A 23,365-nucleotide genomic window follows, 5' to 3' on the forward strand; every position below is an offset into this window, starting at 1 on the left:
TGGGTCCTAACTGCCTGCCTGCCTGTCTGATCACCCCTAACCATCTCTGCCTGCCTGATCGCCCCTAATTGCTTCCCTGCTGGCCTGATCACCCCTAACCACCTCTGCCTCGCCCTGCACCCGGGACCCAGGATTCCCTCCTCTGGCCGGTCATAGGCACCCAGGACCTGGGCCAGCTTTGCCCAGGCCAGCTGAAGCCGCAGGGGACTGTGGGTGGGCAGCTTTGCCCAGGCCACAGCCTCAGGTACTGGTGCCTGGGACCACAGGGTGGGCAGTTTGTCCCTCTCCCAGGCCGCAGGTGCAGGCACAGATGCAGCATCTAGGACTGCAGGGTGGGCAGCTTGTCCCTCTCCTGGGCCGCAGCCTGGCTGATCCCCATTCCCTTCTCCCCAGTGTTGAGTGTCTGAGCTGTTATGGCATTAAGGCATGAGGGCATGACAACCATTTGCATATTAGCTCTTTATTATATAGGATTATGGTCTTTTTATGGACTTTCTAGTTTATTCCCTTGGTGTATCTGTGTAGGGCAAGAGTTTCTACTGCCCTTAACTTATGACTCATGATATTTCTTTTTACCTTTTAATACTCTTTTTGGCCCAATGTTCTAGTAATTTTTAAAGTGATTTAGAAGAACAACCTTTTCTACTTTTTGAGGGTCATGAGACTGGTAGAGAATTGAGGGGAATGTAGACATAGTCTCAAGGTTTATGGAAGGAAGATAAAGGCTGTTGATAATTTGGTATTTTCTGTTAAACATCAGTGTTCCATGTAGAAGTTTCAAGTGCAATATGACTTTAAGGAAAAGAAAGCAAAGAAAATTTATTTCAAAGTCATAAATAGCTGCTTTTTTATGGGTTGAGAATAAAAGCAGTTTGAAAGTTGAGATCAACAGCACTAAAAGCATTAGCAAATAGAAAGATTAGTTGTACAGTAATAAGAAAATATAATGTCTCTGTTCTCTTTCTGCTTAAGTGATAAGCAATTAGTTTGCTTTTGGAGATTTGCAATGTGATAGAAGCTGAGAAAAGCAGGCCCTTTAGTTTGCTAACTGAAGCTGTCAGCTGGGAAGGATATTTTGCTTGAGAGTTGATTAGGGGTTAAATGAACTGAAAAAAGTTGGTAATTTTTGTTGCTTTTCGATTTATTGTAATGGCAAATATCTGCATTTTTTTTGTTCTGCCAGTTCTAAAGGCTAGATTTGAACAATTATCCATGTAAACTAATTTTGAGTGGCAAAAGGGCAAAAGGATTTGAAACCACTTGCTCTTTGAACAATAAGATTCTCATCTGGAATTTGGCTAATGTGGTTGATAAGTATTGAAAGATGCCTTTAAAGACTTGCTAGAATTAAATAATATAGTTCTGAAAAAATAATACTGAATACACAGTTTTCTAGTTTATTCTTAATTATTCAGCCTAACATTACTAATCCTGAGTCAATTAGTTTATACATTTATTGATCAGTGTTTATTGAGTGGCTACTATGTTCCAGGCACTGTTCTAGATGCTGGAGGTACAGGAATGAACAAAGCAGATGAAAAGCTCAGTCCTTATGGATACATTTTTATTCAGGAGAAATAGCCAATAAACAGATAAATAAGAAAACAGTATGTCACATAGTGATATTTTATGAAGAAAAATAATGTAGGGTAGGGGGAATAGAGAGTGATGGCATGGGGATGCTAAAAGTTGATATTTAATTAAGGACCTAAAGAAACTGAAGGAATGAGATATGGAGCTCTCTGGGGAATGACTGTTGAAGGAGAGGGAACAGCAGGTGCCAGGGCCCTGAGGTAGGAGCATGTTTAACATATCTGAGGAACAGCAAGTGTCAAGTATGAATGAGTGGAGCAAGGAGAGTGGTGGGTGATGAAGCCAAGCGGTAGCTAGAGGCAAGGCTATGGAGGGCCTTGGAGGACAATGGGAAGAAATTCAGGGTTTTTTTTGTTTTTTTTTAACGAGATGGAAAATCATTGGAGTATTTTAAGATGAGGAATGACATGACATACATGTTTTAGCATGATAACTTTGGCTGCTCTACTGAAAATAAACTGGAAGGGAGAAGGATTAAAGCATAGGGGCCAATTATGGAGCTGTTGTGTTAATCAAGGTGAAAGGCAATGGTCTTGGTCCAGGTTGTAGGGTGTTGACAATAATTAGATACTGCGTGTATTTTAAAGGTAGAACTGACAGGACTTGTCGATGTATTGGGTGTGTGTCTGAAAAGAAGAAGAGTAGTCAAGCTTATCTATCTTGGAGGTTGGGACCTTACTAAGATGGGGGAAACTGTACTAGCAGTGGGTTGGGAAGGAGACTGGGATTGGAGCTGGGGAAGAGCAAAGGTTCAGTTTGAGATAATGACATTGAAATGCCTATTAGACAGCAAGGGTGAGGTCTGGGCTGGAGATAAAAGTTTGGAGTCAGTCAGCACATAAATAGCACTGAAGTCATTAGACAGGATGAGATCACCCAGGACCAGTGTGGAAAGAGAAGAGGTCTGAGCCCTGAGGCACTTCACGTTATTGACTTGATCTACAACTTTTGACAAGTCTCTTGATCTCTGTATTTCTCAATTCCTAATAGAGTGTTGAACAATAAAACAATGTGAGCCAAAAATGAGAGCCACATTATAATTTAAAATTGTTAGTAAGCACATTAAGGAAAGTTTAAAAAAGTGAAATTAATTTAAATAATATTTATTTAACACAATGGGATAGGCAGAATATAGGACCCAAACATGTCTGAGATACCTAAAGTGTAAGTATGTTTCTTTTCTTTGTTTTTTAAAGACTAGATTATTGATTTTTAGAGAGAGAGAGGAAGGGAAAAAGAGAAACATCGTTACGAGAGCTCAACATCAATCGGCTGCCTCCTGCATGCCCCCCACCACCCCACACTGGGGAGCCATAACCTGAGCAACATTTTGGTGCATGGGACAATGCCCAACCAACTGAGCCACACTGGTCAGTGCGAGTATGTTTCTTACATGGAGAAGGTACTTTGAAAATGTGATTAAAATTAGAATGATCAGCTTATGCTGAATTATTCATGTGGGCTCAATCTAATCACATTTGTTCTTAAAAATGGAGAATCTTGTCCTGGCTGGGTGGGTCAGTTGGTTGGAGTGTTGTCTCGTACACCAAAAGGTTGCGGGTTTGATTCCTGGTCAGGTCAGGTTGTGTACAGGAGGAAACCGAGCGGTGTTTTCTCTCTCTCTCTCTCTTTCTCTCTCTTCTCTTCTCCCTCCATCCCTCCCTTCCTCTCTAAAAATCAATAAAAATGTTTCTTCGGGTGAAAATTAAGAAAAAAAAGGGGACTTTTTCCCAGGCTGTGGTCAGAGAGATGATAGGAAGGAAGAAGGATAAGAGAGAAGATATTGCTGGATTTGAAAGTGGAGCAAGGGGGCCACTAGCCAAGGAACGTGGGCAACCTCCAGAAGCTGGAAAAAGCAAGAATACAGACCCTCACTTAGAGCCTCCAGAAGGAACGCAGCCCCACCAAATCCTTGATTTTAGCCCACTGCCCCTGGGTCAAGCTGTTGAACTACAAAAATGTAAGATAATAAATTTGTGTTGTTTGCAGCCACTAAGTTTGTAACGATTTGTATGGCAGCGATAGGAAAGGGATATACTCAATATACCATCAAAATGAGCATTTTCAGTTGAAATCAATATAATAATTAGTAAGACATGTGTTTTACAGGTACAGCACAGCTCCACTTGGAGAGCCTCCCATGGCTGGTGGTTATTATTTTGGACATTTCCCTTCTAATTAGTGCAGTGAGGACAAGACAAAGCAGTTTAGTACAAGGAAGACATGTGTGATGGTTAATTGTATGGTCACCATGGCTGGGTCATAGGTCTCAGATATTTTGTCAAACATTATTCCAGAATGTTCTTTTTTGTGAAGGTGTTTTTTGGATGAGATGAGTATCTAAACCAGTGGCCTTTGAGTAAAGCAGGTTGCCCTCCATAATGCAGGTGGGCCTCACCCCATCAGCTGAAGATCTTAATAAAACAAAAGCTGATTTACCCTGAACAAGAGGGAATTCTGCCAGCAGACTGTCATTAGACTCAAACTGAAACTCTTCCTTGACTCTCCACAATCATGTGAGTCAATTCCTTGAAATAAATTTCTCTATATATACACATCCTGGTGGTTCCATTTCTCTGGAAAACCCTGACTAATACAGTATGAATTTGAGACAAAGGAATGATACACACCATGCTTAAACCTCCTCCTCTCCCTGTGTCCAGAGCCCATGCTTTTGTAGAATAGTGCTCATTCTGGGGAGAGAAAGATGTGAACTGGGAGTGGGTGAATGGGGCAGGAGGAGAGGTGCTGTACTGTCCAGGAAGGTGAGAGGAGGGGAGTATGAGGGGGAGGGTCTGTGTTGGGACAGACTTTGGAAAGAGAGAGCATATTCTCTCTCAAGGCAGAGAGAGGACCAGAGAGGTCTGATTTGCAGCCTTGGGAAGGCTGGTTTCACTTGGGTTGAAACATTTTGAGTCTTGTCAAGGGCAAAGGGATGGGGCCTATATTAGCCTAGCAGCTCTGCCATAGTGAAATGCCACAGACTGGGTGGCTTAAACAATAGAAGTTTATTTTCTCAGTTTCAAGGGTGCTGGAAATCCAAGGTCAAGGTGCCCACACGTTTGGTTTCCTCTGAGGTCTCGCTCCATGGTTTGCCCTCTTGCTGCGTTGTCACATCTTTCCTCTGTGTGCATGTCCCCTGGGTCCCTCTGTGTGTCCTAATCCCCTTTTCTTAGAAGGACACGGTCAGATTGCATTAGGGCTCACCCACCCTAAGGAGCTCATTTTAACTTAATCACATCTGTAAAGGCTTTAACTCCAGATGGATCACATTCTGAGGTACTAGGAGTTAGGGGTTCCATGTATGAATTCTGGGGGGACACAATTCAGTCCATAGTGTGGTCCCACTTCAGTCTGTCTCACTGACTCCTAAAAGAAGAAATAGTACTTAGTTCCTAGGAAGTGTTGAATAAATACGTAGAGATGGTATACATCTTTGTTTTAAGACTTCGAAGAATTTATTTTTTAAAAATATTTTTAGTGATATTTTTACACAGAGAGAGAGGAAGGGATAGGGAGAGAGAAAGAGACACATCAATGCGAGAGCTCAACATCGATTGGCCGCTTCCCACACAACCCATACCCATGATGGAGCCTGCAACCGGGCATGTGTCCTGACCTGGAATCAAACCAGCAACCTTTTGGTTCACGGGACGATGCCCAACCAAGTGAGCCACACTGGCCAGGCGGGTATACATCTGAAAGAACTCTCGATGAAGTAGGAAATATTTTCAGGGTAGAGATTCAGGCCTGGGTGGGTCTGAAATCACAGTGGGTTCCGGGGCTGGGGAGGCCCCTTCCCGGCCATCAGACACAAGCGGTGAGCCTCCTGGTGAGAGGCGAAGCAAAGGCTAATGAGTCACTCAGCCCATCACTTGCTGCCTCAAGCCTGCCTAATTGGAGTCACCTGGGTCTGCATCCTGGCTGGGAGAAGCCCAGCAGCACATATTGGAGGGAAATGTGAGAAAATGAGGCAACTGTGACACTGACAGGAAATTGGTGAGGGACCTGGCTTCCAGTTCCTTTTCATAATTTATAAATCATCTGACTCTCACATTTGCTGGGGGAAGAAGCTTTGCTTTCATATTCTGAAATGTGTTCATTTTCCCATGAATTAAGAAAAAAAGTCTTCAATGTGTTCAAAGAAACTGATGAGGCAGGCATTCTTATTCTAAAGAGCATTGCCATTTGCCTATGGCCAGAGGCATTTGAGGGTAGAGTGAGCCATGTGTGGGCTACGAGGATGTAGCAACAATGAACTAGGCCTGAGAATTCAGTGTGCTTCAGAGAGAGAGAGACTGTGCAGCACATCTGGAAATAAATGTCACCTCCCTCTCTTTCCCCGATGGCCTGAGGTCTCGTGGCCCTTCCTCCCCTTCCCTCTTCACTCTGCAGCCTGTAGGACTTTGTCAGGATTTTCAGGGGGAGAGAAGGCATGGAAATGTGAGAGCACATGGGTGGGTTCAGAGGATGTATAACCAGAATATGGGGCAGGGCTGTGGGGGAGCGTGGGAGGTGATTGATATCTGGGGAGAACCCTGATTAGATGTTAATCTGTAAGAGGAGGCAGCAGGGGAGGTTTTGAAGAAGCAGAGTGGCATGACTTGAATCTAGTCCGCACACTATAGCTGCCCGCATTTGTATGGCCTGTGAGCTACAAAAGGTTCTTCATTGTTAGTGTATGTCAGTGATGGCGAACCTTTTGAGCTCAGCGTGTCAGCATTTTGAAAAACCCTAACTTAACTCTGGTGCCGTGTCACATAGAGAAATTTTTTGATATTTGCAACCATAGTAAAACAAAGACTTATATTTTTGATATTTATTTTATATATGTAAATGCCATTTAACAAAGAAAAATCAACCAAAAAAAATGAGTTTGTGTGTCAGCACTGGTGTATGTGCTGCCCAAGTGAGCACAAAGGTTTCTACATTTTTAAAGGGTTAGAAAGGAAGGAAGGATGGATGGTTGTCAGGTAGTAGGAAGAAGAGAAGATACAGAATGTATTGTCAACAAAGCCCCAAATAGCTCACTTTACACATAAAGGTTGCTGACCCTGGGCTAGATTTAGAAGACAATACCTACCACTTATTGAATGCTTATAGTATACTAGGGTTTAATGCCCATTATCTTGATACATAAAATTAAGGATCGTCCAGGGCTATACAGCTAAGCGAATGAACCAGGATTTGAACAGCTGTGAGCTCTCAAGTTGGTGCTCTTTCTGCTCTCAGGTGGGAGCAGAACATGAGGCTGGGCCCTGGGAGGCAGTGGTGAGGCTTCTGTGATGCTAATGCATCCAGTCTTAGAGAGCAGGCCAGGATGAGCAACTCCTCACCCATCCTACAGTCCTGACGGGAAGGTGAGGGGGCAATTGCCTCACCTGGACATGCCTCCTCCTGGGCGTTCTCCTCCTTGAGGTTCTCTCCTGCCACCCTCTCTTCTCAAGTTCTTGCCAATGCCTTTCTCATGTCACTTATTGATTTTTAGAGAGAGAGGAAGATTATATGCCCTGACTGGGAATTGAACTCGTGCAACCCTTTGGTGTACAGGGATGATGCTCCAACCAACTGGGCCACCCGGCCAGGGCTCATGTCATTTATTTTGTAATCAAGCTGCCTGGAGCAGTGAAGTGGACAGTGGAATGGAGAGACGCATATTCCAGCTCTGGGCCTGTCATTACCGAGGCCCTGACCTGCTCAAGTTGGCAGACACCGAACGCACCAAGCCCACGGTTGGGGAGGCCGTGGGAAAACTGGAACACATAACACCAATGGCAGTATTTCTTGGTGAAACCTTCCAAGAAGCCAAATTTGAAAATTCTGGAAACTTAAGAAAACAAATAGATAAAATCTATCTATTTATAGATTAATGAAATAATAAATAAAATCTCCACTAAAGTATCCATAGCAATATTATTTATGTAATAAATACATTAATTAATAATAAATATCCAATATTAGGGAAATGGTTGAATAAGTTTTTGTTTATCTACCTGAAGAAAAAAGTCAGGTGATCATTAAAAATAACAATTATAAAGACTGTAGTAACAACAACAAAAAAAAGGCTTGTTTCTTTTGTAAGTTGTATAATATCTCATCGTGAGATTGGACACCTGAAACCAATATAATATTGTACATTAACTATAATTTTTAAAAAATGTTAAAAATACACGCAAAAAAAAGATGATTGTATATGAACCAAGATTGTAGGCCCAGATGGCAAAATATAAAGGGTGTGCACAGTGATATTTTTCCTCTCTTTTTTCTTTTCTTCCTTTTAAGTTTCTATAATAATAATTTTTTTATGAACTCAGGAATCTAGAATTGTGTTAATGCCTTAGTGCTTTTGAATAAAGTTTGCTTAACATATATAGCAGATGATTGATTCCTGGAAAACCAATTGATGTTTTCAGATAATGAAAGGTGGTGCATACTTATAATATTTCCTTTTCAGAAGAGTTTTTGGTCAAGAGGAAGAATGACCAAGCTGTTGCTGTGATCTGAGTCTGGGCCTTCAACATACTTCCTGGCAGAGGTGTATGGGGGCCAAATAATGTTGTTTTGTTGGCCAAAGTGAATATTGCGTTATCTGCTCATAGTGATTATTTTTTGGAGGGCATGAGATCCAAGCATGTATAATTAGGTCGGGGAATTTTGGTGTCATAATTGTGAAAGCAGTGCTCTCTGCAAGCATGCTAAGTTGGAAGAATATAAGTTTGGAGGTGCTAGGGGCCATCTGTGCTGTCATATGGAGACACTGGGAGCAAAGAGGGAAGAGAGAGAGAGAATGAATGGGATGGGGACCTTGTTTGAGGGCCTTGATCCAGCTGTTCCTGAATGTAATCATACCTTGAACTTCCTGCTTAGATGAGCCATTAGTTTATTCCTCTCTCTTGCTTCCTTACTCCCACTTCCTTCTCCCTTCTCTCTCTCTTTTCCTAATTCAGCTTGAATGGGGTTCCTTAAAGAATCCTTCACTCCCATCCCAGGGGAGGTAGGGAAGTGACGGAGGTAAAGTGGACAGCTTGGAAGGAAGTGAGTCCCGACTTGGTCAGTACAAAATCCTGTTGAAGCTGTGTGCACCCCGGCAGGGGCAAGAACATTTTACACAGGGGAAAGAGCTGTTGGCAGGAGGGCTACTGTCAGAGGAGAAGGATGAGTGTGGGAACCCTGGCATGTGTGTTGGTGGGAAGGCGGAGTGCTCAGTATGGCTGAAATGCAGATGGTAATCTGCAGGTAACTTTCAGCCAGCTCAGAAGTTAGATCACAAATTATCAGCAGGTTTGCCTGATGTTTTTATTACTGTTCCTTCTTGATGGTTCCTCCTGAATAATGATTACTCTGTAGGCTTTGGAAAATTTCTTCGTACATTTAGTATTAGGCTATTTCTCATTTTTATTTTCCTGATTCCTTACCTCTTTATTCCACAGTTGCCTTCTGACTGTTTAATGGTAAAGATTTGTGTGCAGCTTAAATCAGTTGCTAAACATCAAAGAGCCCGGTGCATGTATAATATAGATGTGTTGCAGCGAGGGGGTGATTGCAATCATGGTTGGAATTTTCAAATCTGTGACAGTAAACTCTCTGCATAAATAGAATAAGAATGTGATTTCTGTGCATCTGTTTCATCAGGTGTGTGAGGCCTAGCGCGGCTCAGGTAGCTGCCCTGGATCCTCCGAGGAAAAAACAAGAGTGTTCAGAGTGTCTATGCAGCTCCCGAGAAGTGTGTGCCCCTTAAATGTTTATGTGGAAATCCCAACACTCTTAGGAGGTGGGGCCTTGTGAGGTGATTAGGTTATGAGGGTGAAGCCCTCATGAATGGGATTAGAGCCCTGATAAAAGACTCCAGGGAGCCCAGGCCGGTGTTGGAGCAAAAGGTGGCAGGTTTGATTCCCGGTCAGGGGATATACCAGATTGTGGGTTCCATCCTGGTCAGGATGGGCACAGGAGGTAGCCAATCAATGTTTCTCTCTCACATTGATGTTTCTCTCTCTCTCCCTCTCCCTTCCTTTCTCTCTAAAAAATCAATAAAAACATATCCTTGGGTGAGTGTTTTAAAAAAAGAGAGAGAGAGAAGGACTCCAGGGAGCTTTCTTGCCCCTTTTACTTTGTGAGGGCACAGCAAGAAGACGACCCCTCCCATCTACTTCCCCCCAACACACACACACACCCACTGAATCTACTGGTGCCTTGAGCTCAGACTTCCCAGCCTCCAGCACTGTGAGAGTTAAATATGTGTGTTTAAATCATCCCCTCTGTGGTATCTTTGTTACAGCAGCCTGAAAGGACTAAGGCAGTGGTCGGCAAACTCATTAGTCAACAGAGCCAAATATCAACAGTACAACGATTGAAATTTCTTTTGAGAGCCACATTTTTTAAACTTAAACTATATAGGTAGGTACATTGTTATTAACTTAATTAGGGTACTCCTAAGGCTTAGGAAGAGCCACACTCAAGGGGCCAAAGAGCCGCATGTGGCTCGCGAGCCGCGGTTTGCCGACCACGGGACTAGGGCAACTAATGCATTGGTCATTGCCTGCTTGTTCTCTGCCCTCATTCCCACCTGTCTGTGCTCTGCCATGTACTCGGGTGGGTGCTAAGACCCAGCAGGCTGTTTCCCAGACTCCTGGCCAGTTGACTCTGGTTAGGCTCTGCCAATGGGAGGCCCTGGCTGGGCTGGGTTAGGTGGAGGGGAGAAGGGACCCACAGTCCTGTTTTCAGCTCTTGCCTCTCTCCAGTAGGCACAGTGGCCACTGCGGGGCCAGGGTCTTCTGACCTCCCCAACCTCCAAGGGTGGGGGGGGCCTCACTGTTGTCCCCCCACCAGCCTCAGTGATCCCAGAAAACTGAGTTCCAGCCCCTCGGTTCAGGTTCTGGGCCTCATTAACGCTATCTCTCCAATTTGTTTTCCCAGACTGAGCGGTGGTGCTGTGGGCTCACCTGTGCTTCAGCCTTGTCCTTGCGTATGTCCAAGTCCTAACCCACCACCACAGAAAGCGACTGTTTGGACCAGGAGCCCTTACAGAGGTAATTAGGTGAAGATGAGGTGGACCCTAATCCAGTAGGACTTATGTCCTTAATATGAGGAGGTGAGGGCACAGGCAAAGAGGAGAGGCTAGGAAAAGCCAACCCGCCAGCACCTTGGTCTCGAACTCTGACCTCCAGAACTGGGAGAACACAAACTTCTGTTGTCTCAGCCCCCCAGTGGGCCCCTGGTGTTTTGTAAGGGCAGCCCTGACAATTACAGGTGGTGTCTGTGAATCTCCGGGTTCACTCATTGTCTCTCCCATGCATTCTCGGTTCTCTCTTTGTGGCCAATTTCCTAGAAAATTCCCTCTTTGAAACCCATGGAGTGGTTTTGTTTTCCTGACTGAAGCCCCTAATATGGATGATTTTTTGTTTTTGCTTTTGTGAATTAATTAAGAAATATTCTAGCTGGGCTGGTGTGGCTGATCAATGTTTCTCATATTGATGTTTCCTTCCCTTCCTCTCTCTCTAAAAGATAAAAAATAACAACATATTCTTGGGTGAGGGGTTAAAAAAAAGAGAAAGAGAGAGAGACTCCGGGAGCTCTTGACCTATGAACCAGGAGGTCGTGGTTTGATTCCCAATCAGGGCACATGCCCAGGTTGCGGCTCGATCCCCAGTAGGGGCTTTACAGGAGGCAGCCAATCGATGATTCTTTCTCATCATTGATGTTTCTATCTCTCTCTCCCTTTCCTTTCCTCTCTCTGAAATCAATAAAAACGCATTTTAAAAAAAGAAATATTCTAATTTTGTGCATAATGCCAAGGAGCTATTTAAGAAAAACAAACAAATGATTATTTTTTGCACCCAATCCTGGTGGACTGCCTCCAACGTCCTTTTCTCCGCTTGCACTGAGCACTCTGCCAGTTGTTTCCTCGGAGTGTGCAGTAGCTAAGTGGCCCCTCCCCGGCTGTCGAAGCAGTGCTAGCTTAGTGCCATCTCTACGTGGCGGTGCCTGATGAAAGCTGGCTGAAGCGAGTAGGATGTAGCCAGCAGTCAAAGACCTTACCATGGGTAAACTTGAAGCCTTGTTAAATGAGGTATTTTTTGTCACAGTCTTGCCTACACACTGGGATAACTCCTACCGGTTCCTTTAGCATGTCCCTCTGGTGTTGTCTTCTCTAGGAAACTTTTCTTAATATCGCTCCCTCACCCCAAAGAATGTGTTATGAGATGGGTTCCCCAGGATGCAGATTCTCGGATGAAGGGGTCTCACTGGGGAGTGATCTTGGGAATAACACCTGTAAAGGAGCTAAGGAAACTGTGAGGAAGAATTTGCACTGCAGTGCGGCTGCAAGAGCATTCTCAACTAACCCTGGCGCTGTGAGACTGAAATGGCACCTTCAAGAGATCCCGTGAGGCCACGGATGTGGGCTGCCCGGGGGGGATGCGTGGTTTCCTAAGTCAGGCAGCTTCCTCAGTGAAGGTCAGAAGGACACAGCTGTGAGCTGTCAGCAGTGCAACAGGGGGATCAGGGTAGCACACCAGGGTGTCTGCTGTGATTAGTCTAGTGCAGCGTTCTGCAAAACTGCGGCTCGCGAGCCACACGCGGCTCTTTGGCCCCTTGAGTGTGGCTCTTCCACAAAATACCACGTGCGGGCATGCACATACAGTGTGATTGAAACTTCGTGGCCCATGCGCAGAAGTCGGTATTTTGTGGAAGAGCCACACTCAAGGGGCCAAAGAGCCGCGTGTGGCTCGCGAGCCGCAGTTTGCCGACCACTGGTCTAGTGAAATTCTCAGGGACCGAGGTGCACAACGCAGTGTATTGTGATGGTGCCTTTCTACGTCTGCCTGAGACTGTGTCTCAGGGACAGGAGGACCTCGTTACATCACTCATTGTATCTCCAGCATCCAGTAAAAACATGGCACATAGTAGGCGCCTGAAAAATGTGGCATTTACTGGAGGAAAGATATTTACTTTTCTCTCTAGGAATTGCAGCAGGTAGGGTATTTAACATCATGCTGCCCTCCAAAAACGGGGTTTAAAAACCTGACTTTCAATCCCAGTCTGGAGAGGCTGTGTGGCCGAGGCTCGAGCGTGAAAACCCTGGAGGACATAGTTTGGGCACAGCAGGAGGCCTGATGCTGCGCCAGGTGGATTGACCAGAAACAGAGAAACATGTTGAGACAGACGCTGCCAGGAACTCTGGCCGCCTGCGCTCCAGGCACTGTGTCCCTTCAGCCGCTGTGTTCCCAGCCAGGAACCGAGGCAGCGCTCGGTGCATTGTTGATCTGCCCCTGCCTCCAGCGGCCCCAGAGTCCACAGGCCATCGACCGACCCCCAGAGTCAGGCAAGAAAAGGAGTTGAAAGGTGGCACAACATCAACAGGAAATAAAACATTTTTATTGAATATCCGGGTAATATGTGAAGTTATTTTTAACAACAATCAGAAAACTACTGTGGAATTCACTACACGAAGTGAAACAAAATTTAAACCACCTCATCAAAAATGAAGGTAAAATACAGCTAAAGTAGTGGGCTCGCGGGCCACGAGCCATATGGCAGAAGGAAACACCCCAACATTTCTACAAGATACAGAGAAAACCCACACATAGAAACACTCAAGCAGGCAGTAAATATACACAAAGGCAACTAGGATCTTTCTAGAGCATCCGATTCTAACACTTTACACAGCTTTGTCAGAAAGGTACATCTGGCTTATCTGAGGGCGAATCTTGGTCTTAGAGCAGGTTCGGTCACTGACTTGTGAGAGGTGGTATAGTACCAACTGATTCGGTGGCGACGTCTGGCAGTGTTGCAAGAGAATGCGTTAGTAGGACTTGAATGCAAGAAATCATGTGTCTTCGGCAGCTCGAACCTGCTTGTTTTGAAGTACTGTTTCAGTGTAAACAACGTAAAGCTGAATACAATAAAATGAGATGTCAATTTCTGGTATTTCAGGAATTTTTACAAGTCAATCAACTCCCTCTCTTTGATGGAGTTTGGTCCTTTACAATGGAAAGATTCTCATTCGACTCTTCTGTTCAAACTGGTATCTAGTCTTACATCAAACCTTCCACATTTTCTAATATCTATGTTTTTCTTTCTTTTTTTTTTAAGTGTGGACCACCTACAGAAGAGGGAGGAGTTATTCTTTTGTCCTTTTTGTCTGTCCCAATTCTAGAGTTTGCTATCACTGGTCTGAAAGGTCAAAGGGTACACCTCTTCTTCGATGAGGAAAGAATAATGACGAGAATTCAGGAAACCGCTAACCCCATGTTCCAAGTCTCCCACCAGCCCTTTTTGAATTCTCTTTGTGTTGTTAAAAAAAAAGTGTGGCATGATACCCTCAAGTCTTCTGCCTAGTTTTCCTCCACTATGTTTTGATATTGGTGGCGATCAACTCCCACCTCAGCACATCCCGACTCTCTGTGGCCTGGAGTTCAAATGGGCCGCAGAAGTGAGCGGGAGAAAAGACTCGATGCAGTGTGACAACAGGCTGCCCTTCAGAGTGGTTGTCTGCCATCGTGGGGAAAATACGGAAGATTGCACAGTGCTTGACAAAATGCTGTGTCCCACCCCGTTCTATGTATCTTCCTTGTCCTATGCATAGCTTTTCAGTTCTGAGTTGGTCCTTTGTAACGAGAACTGTTTGTGCTACACACTTCGGGCAGTGCAGTAGAGGGAATGGCAGTATTGTGTACAATATCACTACGGGATAAATTGAGTGCTATCCACTGAGGAAACTACGTGTCTAAGCACACAAGGCAGTCACAGTGTTACACAGAGCAGTCCTTGAAGACTCTTATGGAATGACTAGTAGCTTCATAATAGTGCCATTTACTACATAATAACATTGAAAACATTTAAAAACTCCTCCTAAGTCAAGCATCTAGAATACATAAGAGGTTGCTTCAGTTTTCTAGAACTTGTTCTTGGTTTTGTTTCACCTTTTTTTTTTTTAAAGGACAAATTAAAACTTCTTTAAGTAAAAAGAGCATATAAAAAAGATCACTAGCTGTCTGTTTTGGCTTAATCGAAGTGCATTCAGAACTATGGCTAATTGTTTGCTTTTCATCTTTTGATGGGGTTACAATACTGTCTGTGTACCACAAAGTAACTTTGTGTAATAAGCACAGATTGCTGTGTTAAAAATATCCTGCAGTCCTTCTAATCTGGTTTTGTGTAATAAAATATCTTGTTACAAAGTCTAGTGTGCAAATGTTTTGGAATTATTAGCTGTGTGAAATCTGGAACAGAATTCACAGGATGCACATTTTGTATAAAGGTGATAATGGAGAGCTACTTGTTTCTTTTGAAATAGTCAGGCAATATTTCAGAAATGCTGACTTCCCCCCTCAGCATCTTCCCACCCACCCCCATCCCTAAACAAATGCACACACACATGCACACATGCACACACGCGCGCGCGCACACACACATACACACACAACACCATCAAGTTGCTACTCTATATGCAATAACATGAAATCATTGACTCCTGTTCAGTTGCTCCTTCAAATGTAAGAGTGAAGCCCTGGTTTTAGCTTTGTAGATATGTACAGACAGATGCTGTTCTGTTTTGTGGCTATACTTCCTGGAGGTCAGCCTGGATGCTGCTCAGATCATGCTAATTTGCCTGTGAAGAAATTCTACAAAATTGGACGCACCCACCAAATATGTGGTGTAAGTGTATCTTGGTACTCAAATGATTCAATAGAAAGCTCAGGTTTAAGTTGTCCTTTAAGATGTCAGTTTCACTGTACTAGTGCCTTACAAGTTGATATTTTTGCTGGGAATGCAGACGATACTATATTTACCATATACTAGTAATATATTATCAGCTCTCCTATATCTCAGTCAATTTACATAGTTTAAAATAGAACATCTTATTAAAAACATCTAGATATACACAGATTAGGAAACGCTTACAACATACAAATACACAAACTAGAAATAAATCTTTAGCATACTGGTATGTACAACTGTGTGATACAATAAATAAGTTCAGTCATGCTCTATCTACACATCATATTGCTTAAAAGAAGAGTAGATTTGGAGGGCAGTTGTATGATGAAGGACTCAGGGGCTCTCTACCTTTAAATTTGTGCAAATTAAAACAGGATTTGAAGTACCACTGAACTGTGTCAGGAACGCATGGCTGGAAAAACGCAAGGACCCATATTACTGAGGTATTTACAGATACTGGCTAAAGAGCACTATGTGGGCAGATGCAGAAAGGCTTCTTTCCTTTACTTCTTGATGGCCAGCATGGCGTCAACTTCCTCCTCTACCTGTAGGGTGTGCCACTGGGCAATGGGTCGCCTGGGGTTGGCCAGCATGTCTGACCAATGTCGCAACTCGGCCCCGGTGCTGTTGTAGCCCACAAAGACTTTGCCGATGGCATCGTTCTTGCCAATCTTGTCATAGTCCAAAACAGTTACCACCACTTGCACTTTCTGAAAGAGGACACAAAATAAACATTAATCATCCAGCCCCAGAGATATCTCCCTATTACAAAGCTTCCTTGAGAGCTAAGGAATTGGAAATAAGAAGACTCCGTTTCCAAACATGTGAAAACGACTTGAATATGATGCAATCCCTATTTTGCCATCATTACATCATCATCATCACCACTATTATTATCATTGTTGTCATCACCTTCAAAATACTCAGTAAATGTTCATTTTTAGTATGTATTTGGTACTCTTCTAAGTCTTTTTCATACATTGCTCAGGTACTTTTCACAATAGAGCAGTTTGGTTCTCAACCTTCCTAATGCCACGACCCTTTAACCCTTTTCGGTCCAACCTCGAGGCTGACTCGACAGACCAGGCGCTAGGAGCAGGTCCAACGTCGAGCAATAAGAACATTAATAAGTTCAACATTCAATCCCGTCAATTAATTTGGACCAGACAGTTTGAATTCCAAAAATAACATTGGACCACAAAGGGTTAATACAGTTCCTCATGTTGTGGTGACCCCCAACCATAAAATTATTTTCATTGCTACTTCATAACTGTAATGTTGCTACTGTTATGAATCATAATGTAAATATCTGATATGCAGGATGTATTTTCATTGTTACAAATTGAACATAATTAAAGCATAGTGATTAATCACAAAAACAATATGTAATTATATATGTGTTTTCTGATGGTCTTAGGCGACCCCTGTGAAAGGGTCGTTCGACCCCCAAAGGGGTCGTGACCCACAGGTTGGTGACCCACAGGTTGAGAACCACTGCAATAGAGTCTATTAGTATTGCCATTCTATAGAGAAGAGATGAAGCTCAGAGAAGGTAAGAAGCCGGCCTGAGGTCATAGAAGGAATGAGTCTTTTGGTTCCCAGAGTCCATGCTGTAAACCACATGCTCTGCTGCTTGCGTCAACTCGTATTCATCTATGAATGCATTTGTTTCAGTTGTCTCATCCGGGAAATTTCTGACATTGATACTCAGACCGTTCTTTTTCTGGTTACAATTCCCAAAGCAGCCATGTACAGCAATCCCACTCTGCGGGGAGGGGGGGAGCCAATATTTTCCATAAAACTAATCTAGAATTTCAGCTGGTCACAAAATTGTTGTGAATACCAGATGTGACAGTAGAGTAAAAGTCTTTAAAAAGTAGTAACCAAGTAAAGATAGTATTTTTCATTCATACATGCTCTCAATAAACATTTATTGAGTAAAACTACTATGAATCCGGCACCGACATCAAATGGAAATAACCTTTTTGGGCCACATAGGATTTTATTTTGGTGATTCCATTAGATTTTGAGGGTTTCTGTAATAACTTACTTTTTTGAACTGACTGAACTGACGAAAGCAAATCCATACCATTATCACATGAAAGAAAGACTTTTTAAAAGCACATTTTAGTTCTGCTTCCTAAGGAATAAATTTATTTAGTCAAAATATGCAATGGCTCCAATCTAGAAATGGAATGCAAAGATAAAGGAAGACTTTAGAGTAAAGTAGAATGCATAACATTTCGGGGCGCATTAAAAAGAGCAGAAAATGCAGCGATAGAAGCCAGGGACAGATGGAGCCCAGTGGAGTGCTGGCCCTGTGTAGACTTTGTCCTCTGAGGTCTGTGTTCTTGCACCAGTGTGTGGCAGAGGGTGCCCAGGTGCAGGTTCAGATCAGAGAAAATGATCACTTCTCAAAGTGAAATGTAGAATGTGAAATGAAACACACTGTCCATAAAGGTCACAGACTTCTGTCTTCCTTTGTGCAGCCTGGGATTGTTTTATGGCCAAGGGAATTACCTACCCACTGGATGGTGTTTGGAACTGAGCTTGGTTTTCAGAAACTTTCCACGCAAATACATCAGGATGCAGTCAGGTTACAGGGAAGGGGGCGGGGCGTTGGGGACCTTGTGCCCAAAGGTAACATGGAAGGGATGAATTTTGATTATTCAGCTAGGAATGTATTGATTAGTAACACTCAACGATATCCTTATGAAGGCGTTGGATTAATTTTTCCAGCCGCATGTATAGTTTATACATTTTGGGGGCTTGAGGAAAGGAATGCAACATTTTCATGTGCATTTATAAATCGGCATTTTTTTTTCTTCTCGCAGAATACATTTCTTAGGGATAGAGACAGAAAGACAGATAACCCTATAACTGCAGGATAGAGGAACCCTAAACCCCTATGATAGCATGTGAAATGCTCAATTACTTTCTCTAGGGAAAGCAAAGATGTGGAAAGCAGCCTGCTGGGAAGGGAAAAATGAAAAGAATACATTGACTTAAGGAGCAGAGGAGGAGGGAGGCACTGACAGGCGAGCCCATCCTTCCCGGGCCTACTGTACTCTATACGGGGCGCAGGCTCTCTCCTGACAAAATGTTATCTCCTCCAAAATGCTGCCCCGGAAACCCAGCATATGTTCTGTTTTTCATGCACTTCATTTTCAATATGTGTGCATTTGCTGCAATTTATAGTTGAAAAGGGACATTTATTTTTCAAAAACCGGGTACAGAATTGTCACTCAAAGGGGAAGGTTTACAATAGGATTTTTCATCTCAGTGCCCTGCCTGATATTGTTTTGCTGAATTAAAAAAAAACCCCAAAATGCCAGGAGGTGTTAGTTTCCATAGGAAAAAGGTCTTAGAACTTAGAAGAGTTCACTGAACAAATATTGCAAGATAAATGGTTGGAGATAATTGGATGTCTTAGGGGTTTGCCAGTGGGTCCGAAGCAGAGAGCTCACTGGTGCGGACTAGTGAACAAGTAATTGGGGGCAGGAGGCAGTGTCTTCTGCAATGTCATTTACTTAGGTAACAGCTGTTGAAAGTAAACAAGTATGTCCACTTTGCTGCCATGTGAAAATGTACATGAGAAATGTAATATAAAAACCGTGAATCAATATGAGGACGGTGGGATCACTGATTTTTTAAAAACTGCCCTATAGCCTGGCCAGTATGGCTCAGTGGTTGAGCGTCGACCCATGAACCAGGAGGCTACCAATTGGATTCCAGGTCAGGGCACATGCCCCAGTTTTGGGCTCGATCCGCAGGAGGGGGCTTGCAGGAGGCAGATCTATAATTCTTTCTCATCATTGAAGTTTCTGACTCTCTCACCCTTCCCCTCTCTGAAATCAATAAAAACATAAAAAAAAACCCCAACCAAACAACAACAAAAAAAACCTGCCCTATATAAAACACTAGCTACATGTAGCTGTTTAAGTGAAAAATAAATGAAGTTCCTTGTTCACACCTGTGATTGAGGTGCTCATTGCCCACTTGTGGCTGGTGGCTGCCATATTGGACAGCACAAATGATAAAATATCTCCATCCTCACAGAGTTCTGTTGGACAGTGCTGATTTATATATTGCTTTAATTTGCTGTTAGATCCATTTTCTAATAAAATGTTGATTTGAAAAAGAGACAACACTAGCATTGTGAATAGTAATAATGATGGGAACCACTTACTGCGTGTTCCTATGTGCTTGGCACTGTCCAAAGCACTTTTATATGCATAACCTTACTTTGATGTGGATCCTGTTATTACTTCTATTTGACATATGAGGAAATTCTAAGCCTCAGTTTCTTTATATGTAAAATTGGGATAATAATGGAATCTCTCTCATAAGGTTATTGTAAGGATTAAATGAGATTATATGTATAAAGTGCTTTAATGTGGGGCTAGGCACTAAATAAACATACAATAAATGTGGCTATTTTCTTAGCTTTTTCATAGAATAAAGGTGTGATTTGTTCATAAGGCTCTGCATTCTAAGAATAGATTAAAAGTAAAAACATGCAACTGAAGAGTATTCATTGACTTGTTATTCTGGGCCTGTAGAGGCTCCAAGTTGTTCTGATGCCTATCCTTCATTTCTCCTTCAAATATGGACAAACTTTTATGTTATGAAAAGATGGACCCATATCAAGTACTTAATAAAAAGTAGTGTTGATTTAAGCATTTTAACTCTCTGATACCCATTAAAAATTACCAATAAAATAACCCAAAATCATTGGTTATGAATTTTGGACTCTAAAAGTCTAACTATGGATATGAAGCGAGAAAACCTTAGATAAGTGAGAAAACCTTAAATTAAATTTTATTTAAAAATAGCTAAATAATAAGATCATATGCTATCATTTGGGCTACATGTAGCATCCTATTTTGAACATGTTAACCACAAAGTCTTCTAATATACTTCCTATCATAACAATTATTATCTGCAAAGTAAGAATTCATTTTTATAAAAAGACCCATTCTCTCAGATTCAGAAACAAGGAGCTAAATTTAAACAAATATAGATACAATTTAGTCTAATTTTTCTATTGTTAATTGTCTTTTAAAAAAATGTCTTTTTTGATGTTTTTTTTTTAGAGAGAGAGGGAGAGAGAGAAACATAGATGTGAGAGAGAAATATTAATTGGCTGCCCCCAGCATGCACCCCAACTGGGGAACTTGCAACCTGGCTATGTGCCCTGACTGGGAATCTAACCGGTGACCCCTTTGTGCATGGGACAACATTTAACCAACTGAGCCACACTGGCCAGGGCTGTTAATTGTCTTTTAATAATAAAACTTAAAGATACTGCATATTTAGCATCAACCAATACACTTCTCTTATTGCTATTTTTTTTTTTTCTGTAAAGATGTGCTTAGAAGAATTACATATTATGGCCTGGGAGTAAATAGTGAAAATTCATTTGTTCTGGACGTTTTAATCTTTACAAATATACATTTTGGGTTAGTATAGTTGTTCTATTGATGTCCTTTTTATTTCTGCTCAAGAGAAGGCCAGCTGTGTTTGGCTGATGAGTCAGCACATCCTGGGCTGTGTATTTTAGCCTTCTCTTGATGTAGCTTAAGCATCAAATGTGCATGGGAATAAGAATGGCAGTTCTAATGAAGGCATGTGCTCTGATAATGTACAGTGTCTGTGTGTTTAGCTTGTGTGGTCTGAATAAATGAAATTAAATGGGAAGAAAAAATTATGTTTGACATTACCTGGATTTGCTCAAAGGGTACTTCAAAGCTGAATGACTCATTGTAGTAGGGGTTGAGTGTATTCTTTTTAATTGTTGTCTTCTTCTTCTTCAGCCTCTTGCCATTCTGCATCAGATGAATCTTCACATAAGGATCTGAAAAACAGAAGCAAAACGTTTAGGAGATTCTAGACACATATTTTAGATTATAATTTAGCTTATAAAAGGCCAAGAATTCCCAACAGGAAAATAATTGCATGGCATATAGTTAGTGTTTTTTAAAATTTAATTTTTTATGGAAAGATTGTAATCAACCTGTGGGCTATGTTTTTTTTTGCCATTGTATTGTCAATATTTATAGTTGGATTTAGAATATGAGAGCAGTGGTGTGCTGGTAAACCAGCTCTTTGGATAAAAAAATAAAATGACTTGACATGTAGCATTTGCCAATGTCCATGATAAATACTGTCAGCATAGCCGATTTCAAGCTATGAACAGTTTAACGTCTAAAGTTCTGAATATTTAACAATTGGCTCTTGTGAGCTGGCACTGTATGGAAATAGCTCTTGATAGAGGACAAAGGAGTCATTTCATTCATTCATTTACTTATTTACTGAACCAATGTTATTTAGACCTTAGGGATTGAGTAGTGAGCAAAACAGACCATCCCCGTTTTTATGATGGAACTTCAGACTTGTGCGGGAAATAGACAATAAGCTTGTAAAGAAAAGGAAAGAAATGCACATGAAATTACAAGTTGAGAAGAATGCACTAGAGGAAAAGAGTAGGATAGAGACATGATAGGGACTACCAGGTTTAGTATGGTGAGTCCAAGGTAGGAATGAAATTTTTACACCATCCAGGTAAGGCCTTTCTGGGGAGGAAAGTGAGATAAGAAGGTTGGAGGTAAGAAGAGGCTGAGAAAGAGAAAGAGACAGGAGAGAGGAAAGAGAAGAGAGGAGAGAGAGCCAGTGGCTGTGCCTGAGCATCCCGAGGTAGAGAAGAGCTTCCAGGGTTCAGGGGAAAGAGAATAAGCCAGCACACACACAGGTAATGAGAAAAGGAGCAGAAGATCCCCTTAGCAGCGTCCCCACGGCCTCGTTAGGTAAAGGTAAAGTAAAAAGTAGGTCACTGAGGCGGTGAGATGATTCCCATTTACAGTTCTCAGTACTAATGGGTAACTGGCATACCTTCAACTCACCAAGAACCAATGCTCACGTTCGAGAGGAAAATCTACTGTTTTCTTAAACATTTTTTCTACTTCACATATAATGCATGTTCATTATAGAAAAAAAAAAAAATCAGAAAGCAATGTTAAAAAAAAGTGAAACTTAAATCACCCATGATTTTATTCTCCTAGTACGCTGCTAAGCCTTCCAACATTTCTTCCCTCTCTTTCAAAACATGTACAGCTGGGAGGATCTTGACAGATGATCTGGTCTGCCCACATATTTTTAGAAGATAAAACTGCGGCTCAAAAAAATGTTCTTATCTTCCTCTTCCTATCCCCAGTAGAACATAATTCCTGAGGGACAGAAACTTGGTCTGCCATGTTCATTAATTGAATTTACTAAACAGTACCTGGCACTCTTCAGTTTTTGTTGAATGAGTACGTGGAACTTCCTTAGGGCCTCATAATCTGGGTCTCCTTACCCTCAGTCCTGTCTTCTTCCCATTCCCCCAAGGCCCACATTACTTGGGTTTTTCTGTTTTTGTTTGTTTGTTTTTAATGCTATATCCAGTCAAGGGAGATTTTAATCAAAACGAAAAACCAGATATAGAGATGAGAAACAGCTCTGTCAACTAACTAGTTGGTCAGTTTTTTTTAGAAAAACACTAAATAGTAGCAAAGAAAAGGGAAAATACGGCTTGTGTATGATAGTGTATCTTGCTGTTCACAGCCAAGGTTGATTTTTGGTTCAGAAACCTTGTTTGCTCATGAAGTTCCCTGGCTCCACCATCCTAACCCCTAGTACATCTACAATATGGTCAAGTCTCCAGTTGCTCCTTGGCACTGACTAATATCAAAATACTAAATAACCCCCAAATCAACATTTACGCTTCCTATGTTTGTGAGTTAAAACTTCAACCTAAGGCATAGGTTTTTCTCAAGAGAAACACAATGACTATTTACTTATTCATTTAAGACAGCAAATGACAAGAAAGCTCCTTGTGCATCTGCCATTCGAGTAAGCAAATTAAAACCCCGACAAGATATTAGTAATTTCAGATTTCAATGTGAGCTCTGATGTTATGTGATTAATGCCTCTGGGAGAACAGGGTAATGTAGAAAAGGTGATTAGCACTGTCCTTATTGAGGAGGCCAGTTTTGAGCTAAGAACAGAAAGACAG

The 23,365-nt window shown here is 42.2% G+C and overlaps 1 protein-coding gene and 1 long non-coding RNA gene across 3 annotated transcripts in view; one reads left to right on the forward strand and one right to left on the reverse strand.

Moving 5' to 3' along the window:
* The first annotated feature begins 10,510 nt into the window (after positions 1-10,510).
* Positions 10,511-23,365, forward strand: part of LOC139006881 (uncharacterized) — a 41,408-nt gene continuing 28,553 nt past the window's right edge. Inside the window, exon 1 of the long non-coding RNA XR_011470804.1 lies at positions 10,511-10,619. This is a non-coding gene — a long non-coding RNA (uncharacterized lncRNA). The remainder of the gene's footprint in view (positions 10,620-23,365) is intronic.
* The window catches only part of SYT1 (synaptotagmin 1), a 547,526-nt gene continuing 537,107 nt past the window's right edge, over positions 12,947-23,365 (reverse strand). For both annotated transcript variants that reach the window (XM_070409672.1, XM_070409671.1), the window contains exons 10-11: positions 21,036-21,169; positions 12,947-16,022 (exon numbers count right to left, since the gene is read on the reverse strand). In XM_070409672.1, coding sequence (XP_070265773.1) covers positions 15,816-16,022; positions 21,036-21,169 — 341 coding nt within the window. In that variant the 3' untranslated portion in view covers positions 12,947-15,815. The remainder of the gene's footprint in view (positions 16,023-21,035; positions 21,170-23,365) is intronic.

Source organism: Myotis yumanensis, unplaced genomic scaffold (assembly GCF_028538775.1).
Source record: "Myotis yumanensis isolate MYYU_CA2020_CCGP unplaced genomic scaffold, mMyoYum1.0.hap1 SCAF_3, whole genome shotgun sequence".
NCBI lineage: Eukaryota > Metazoa > Chordata > Mammalia > Chiroptera > Vespertilionidae > Myotis > Myotis yumanensis.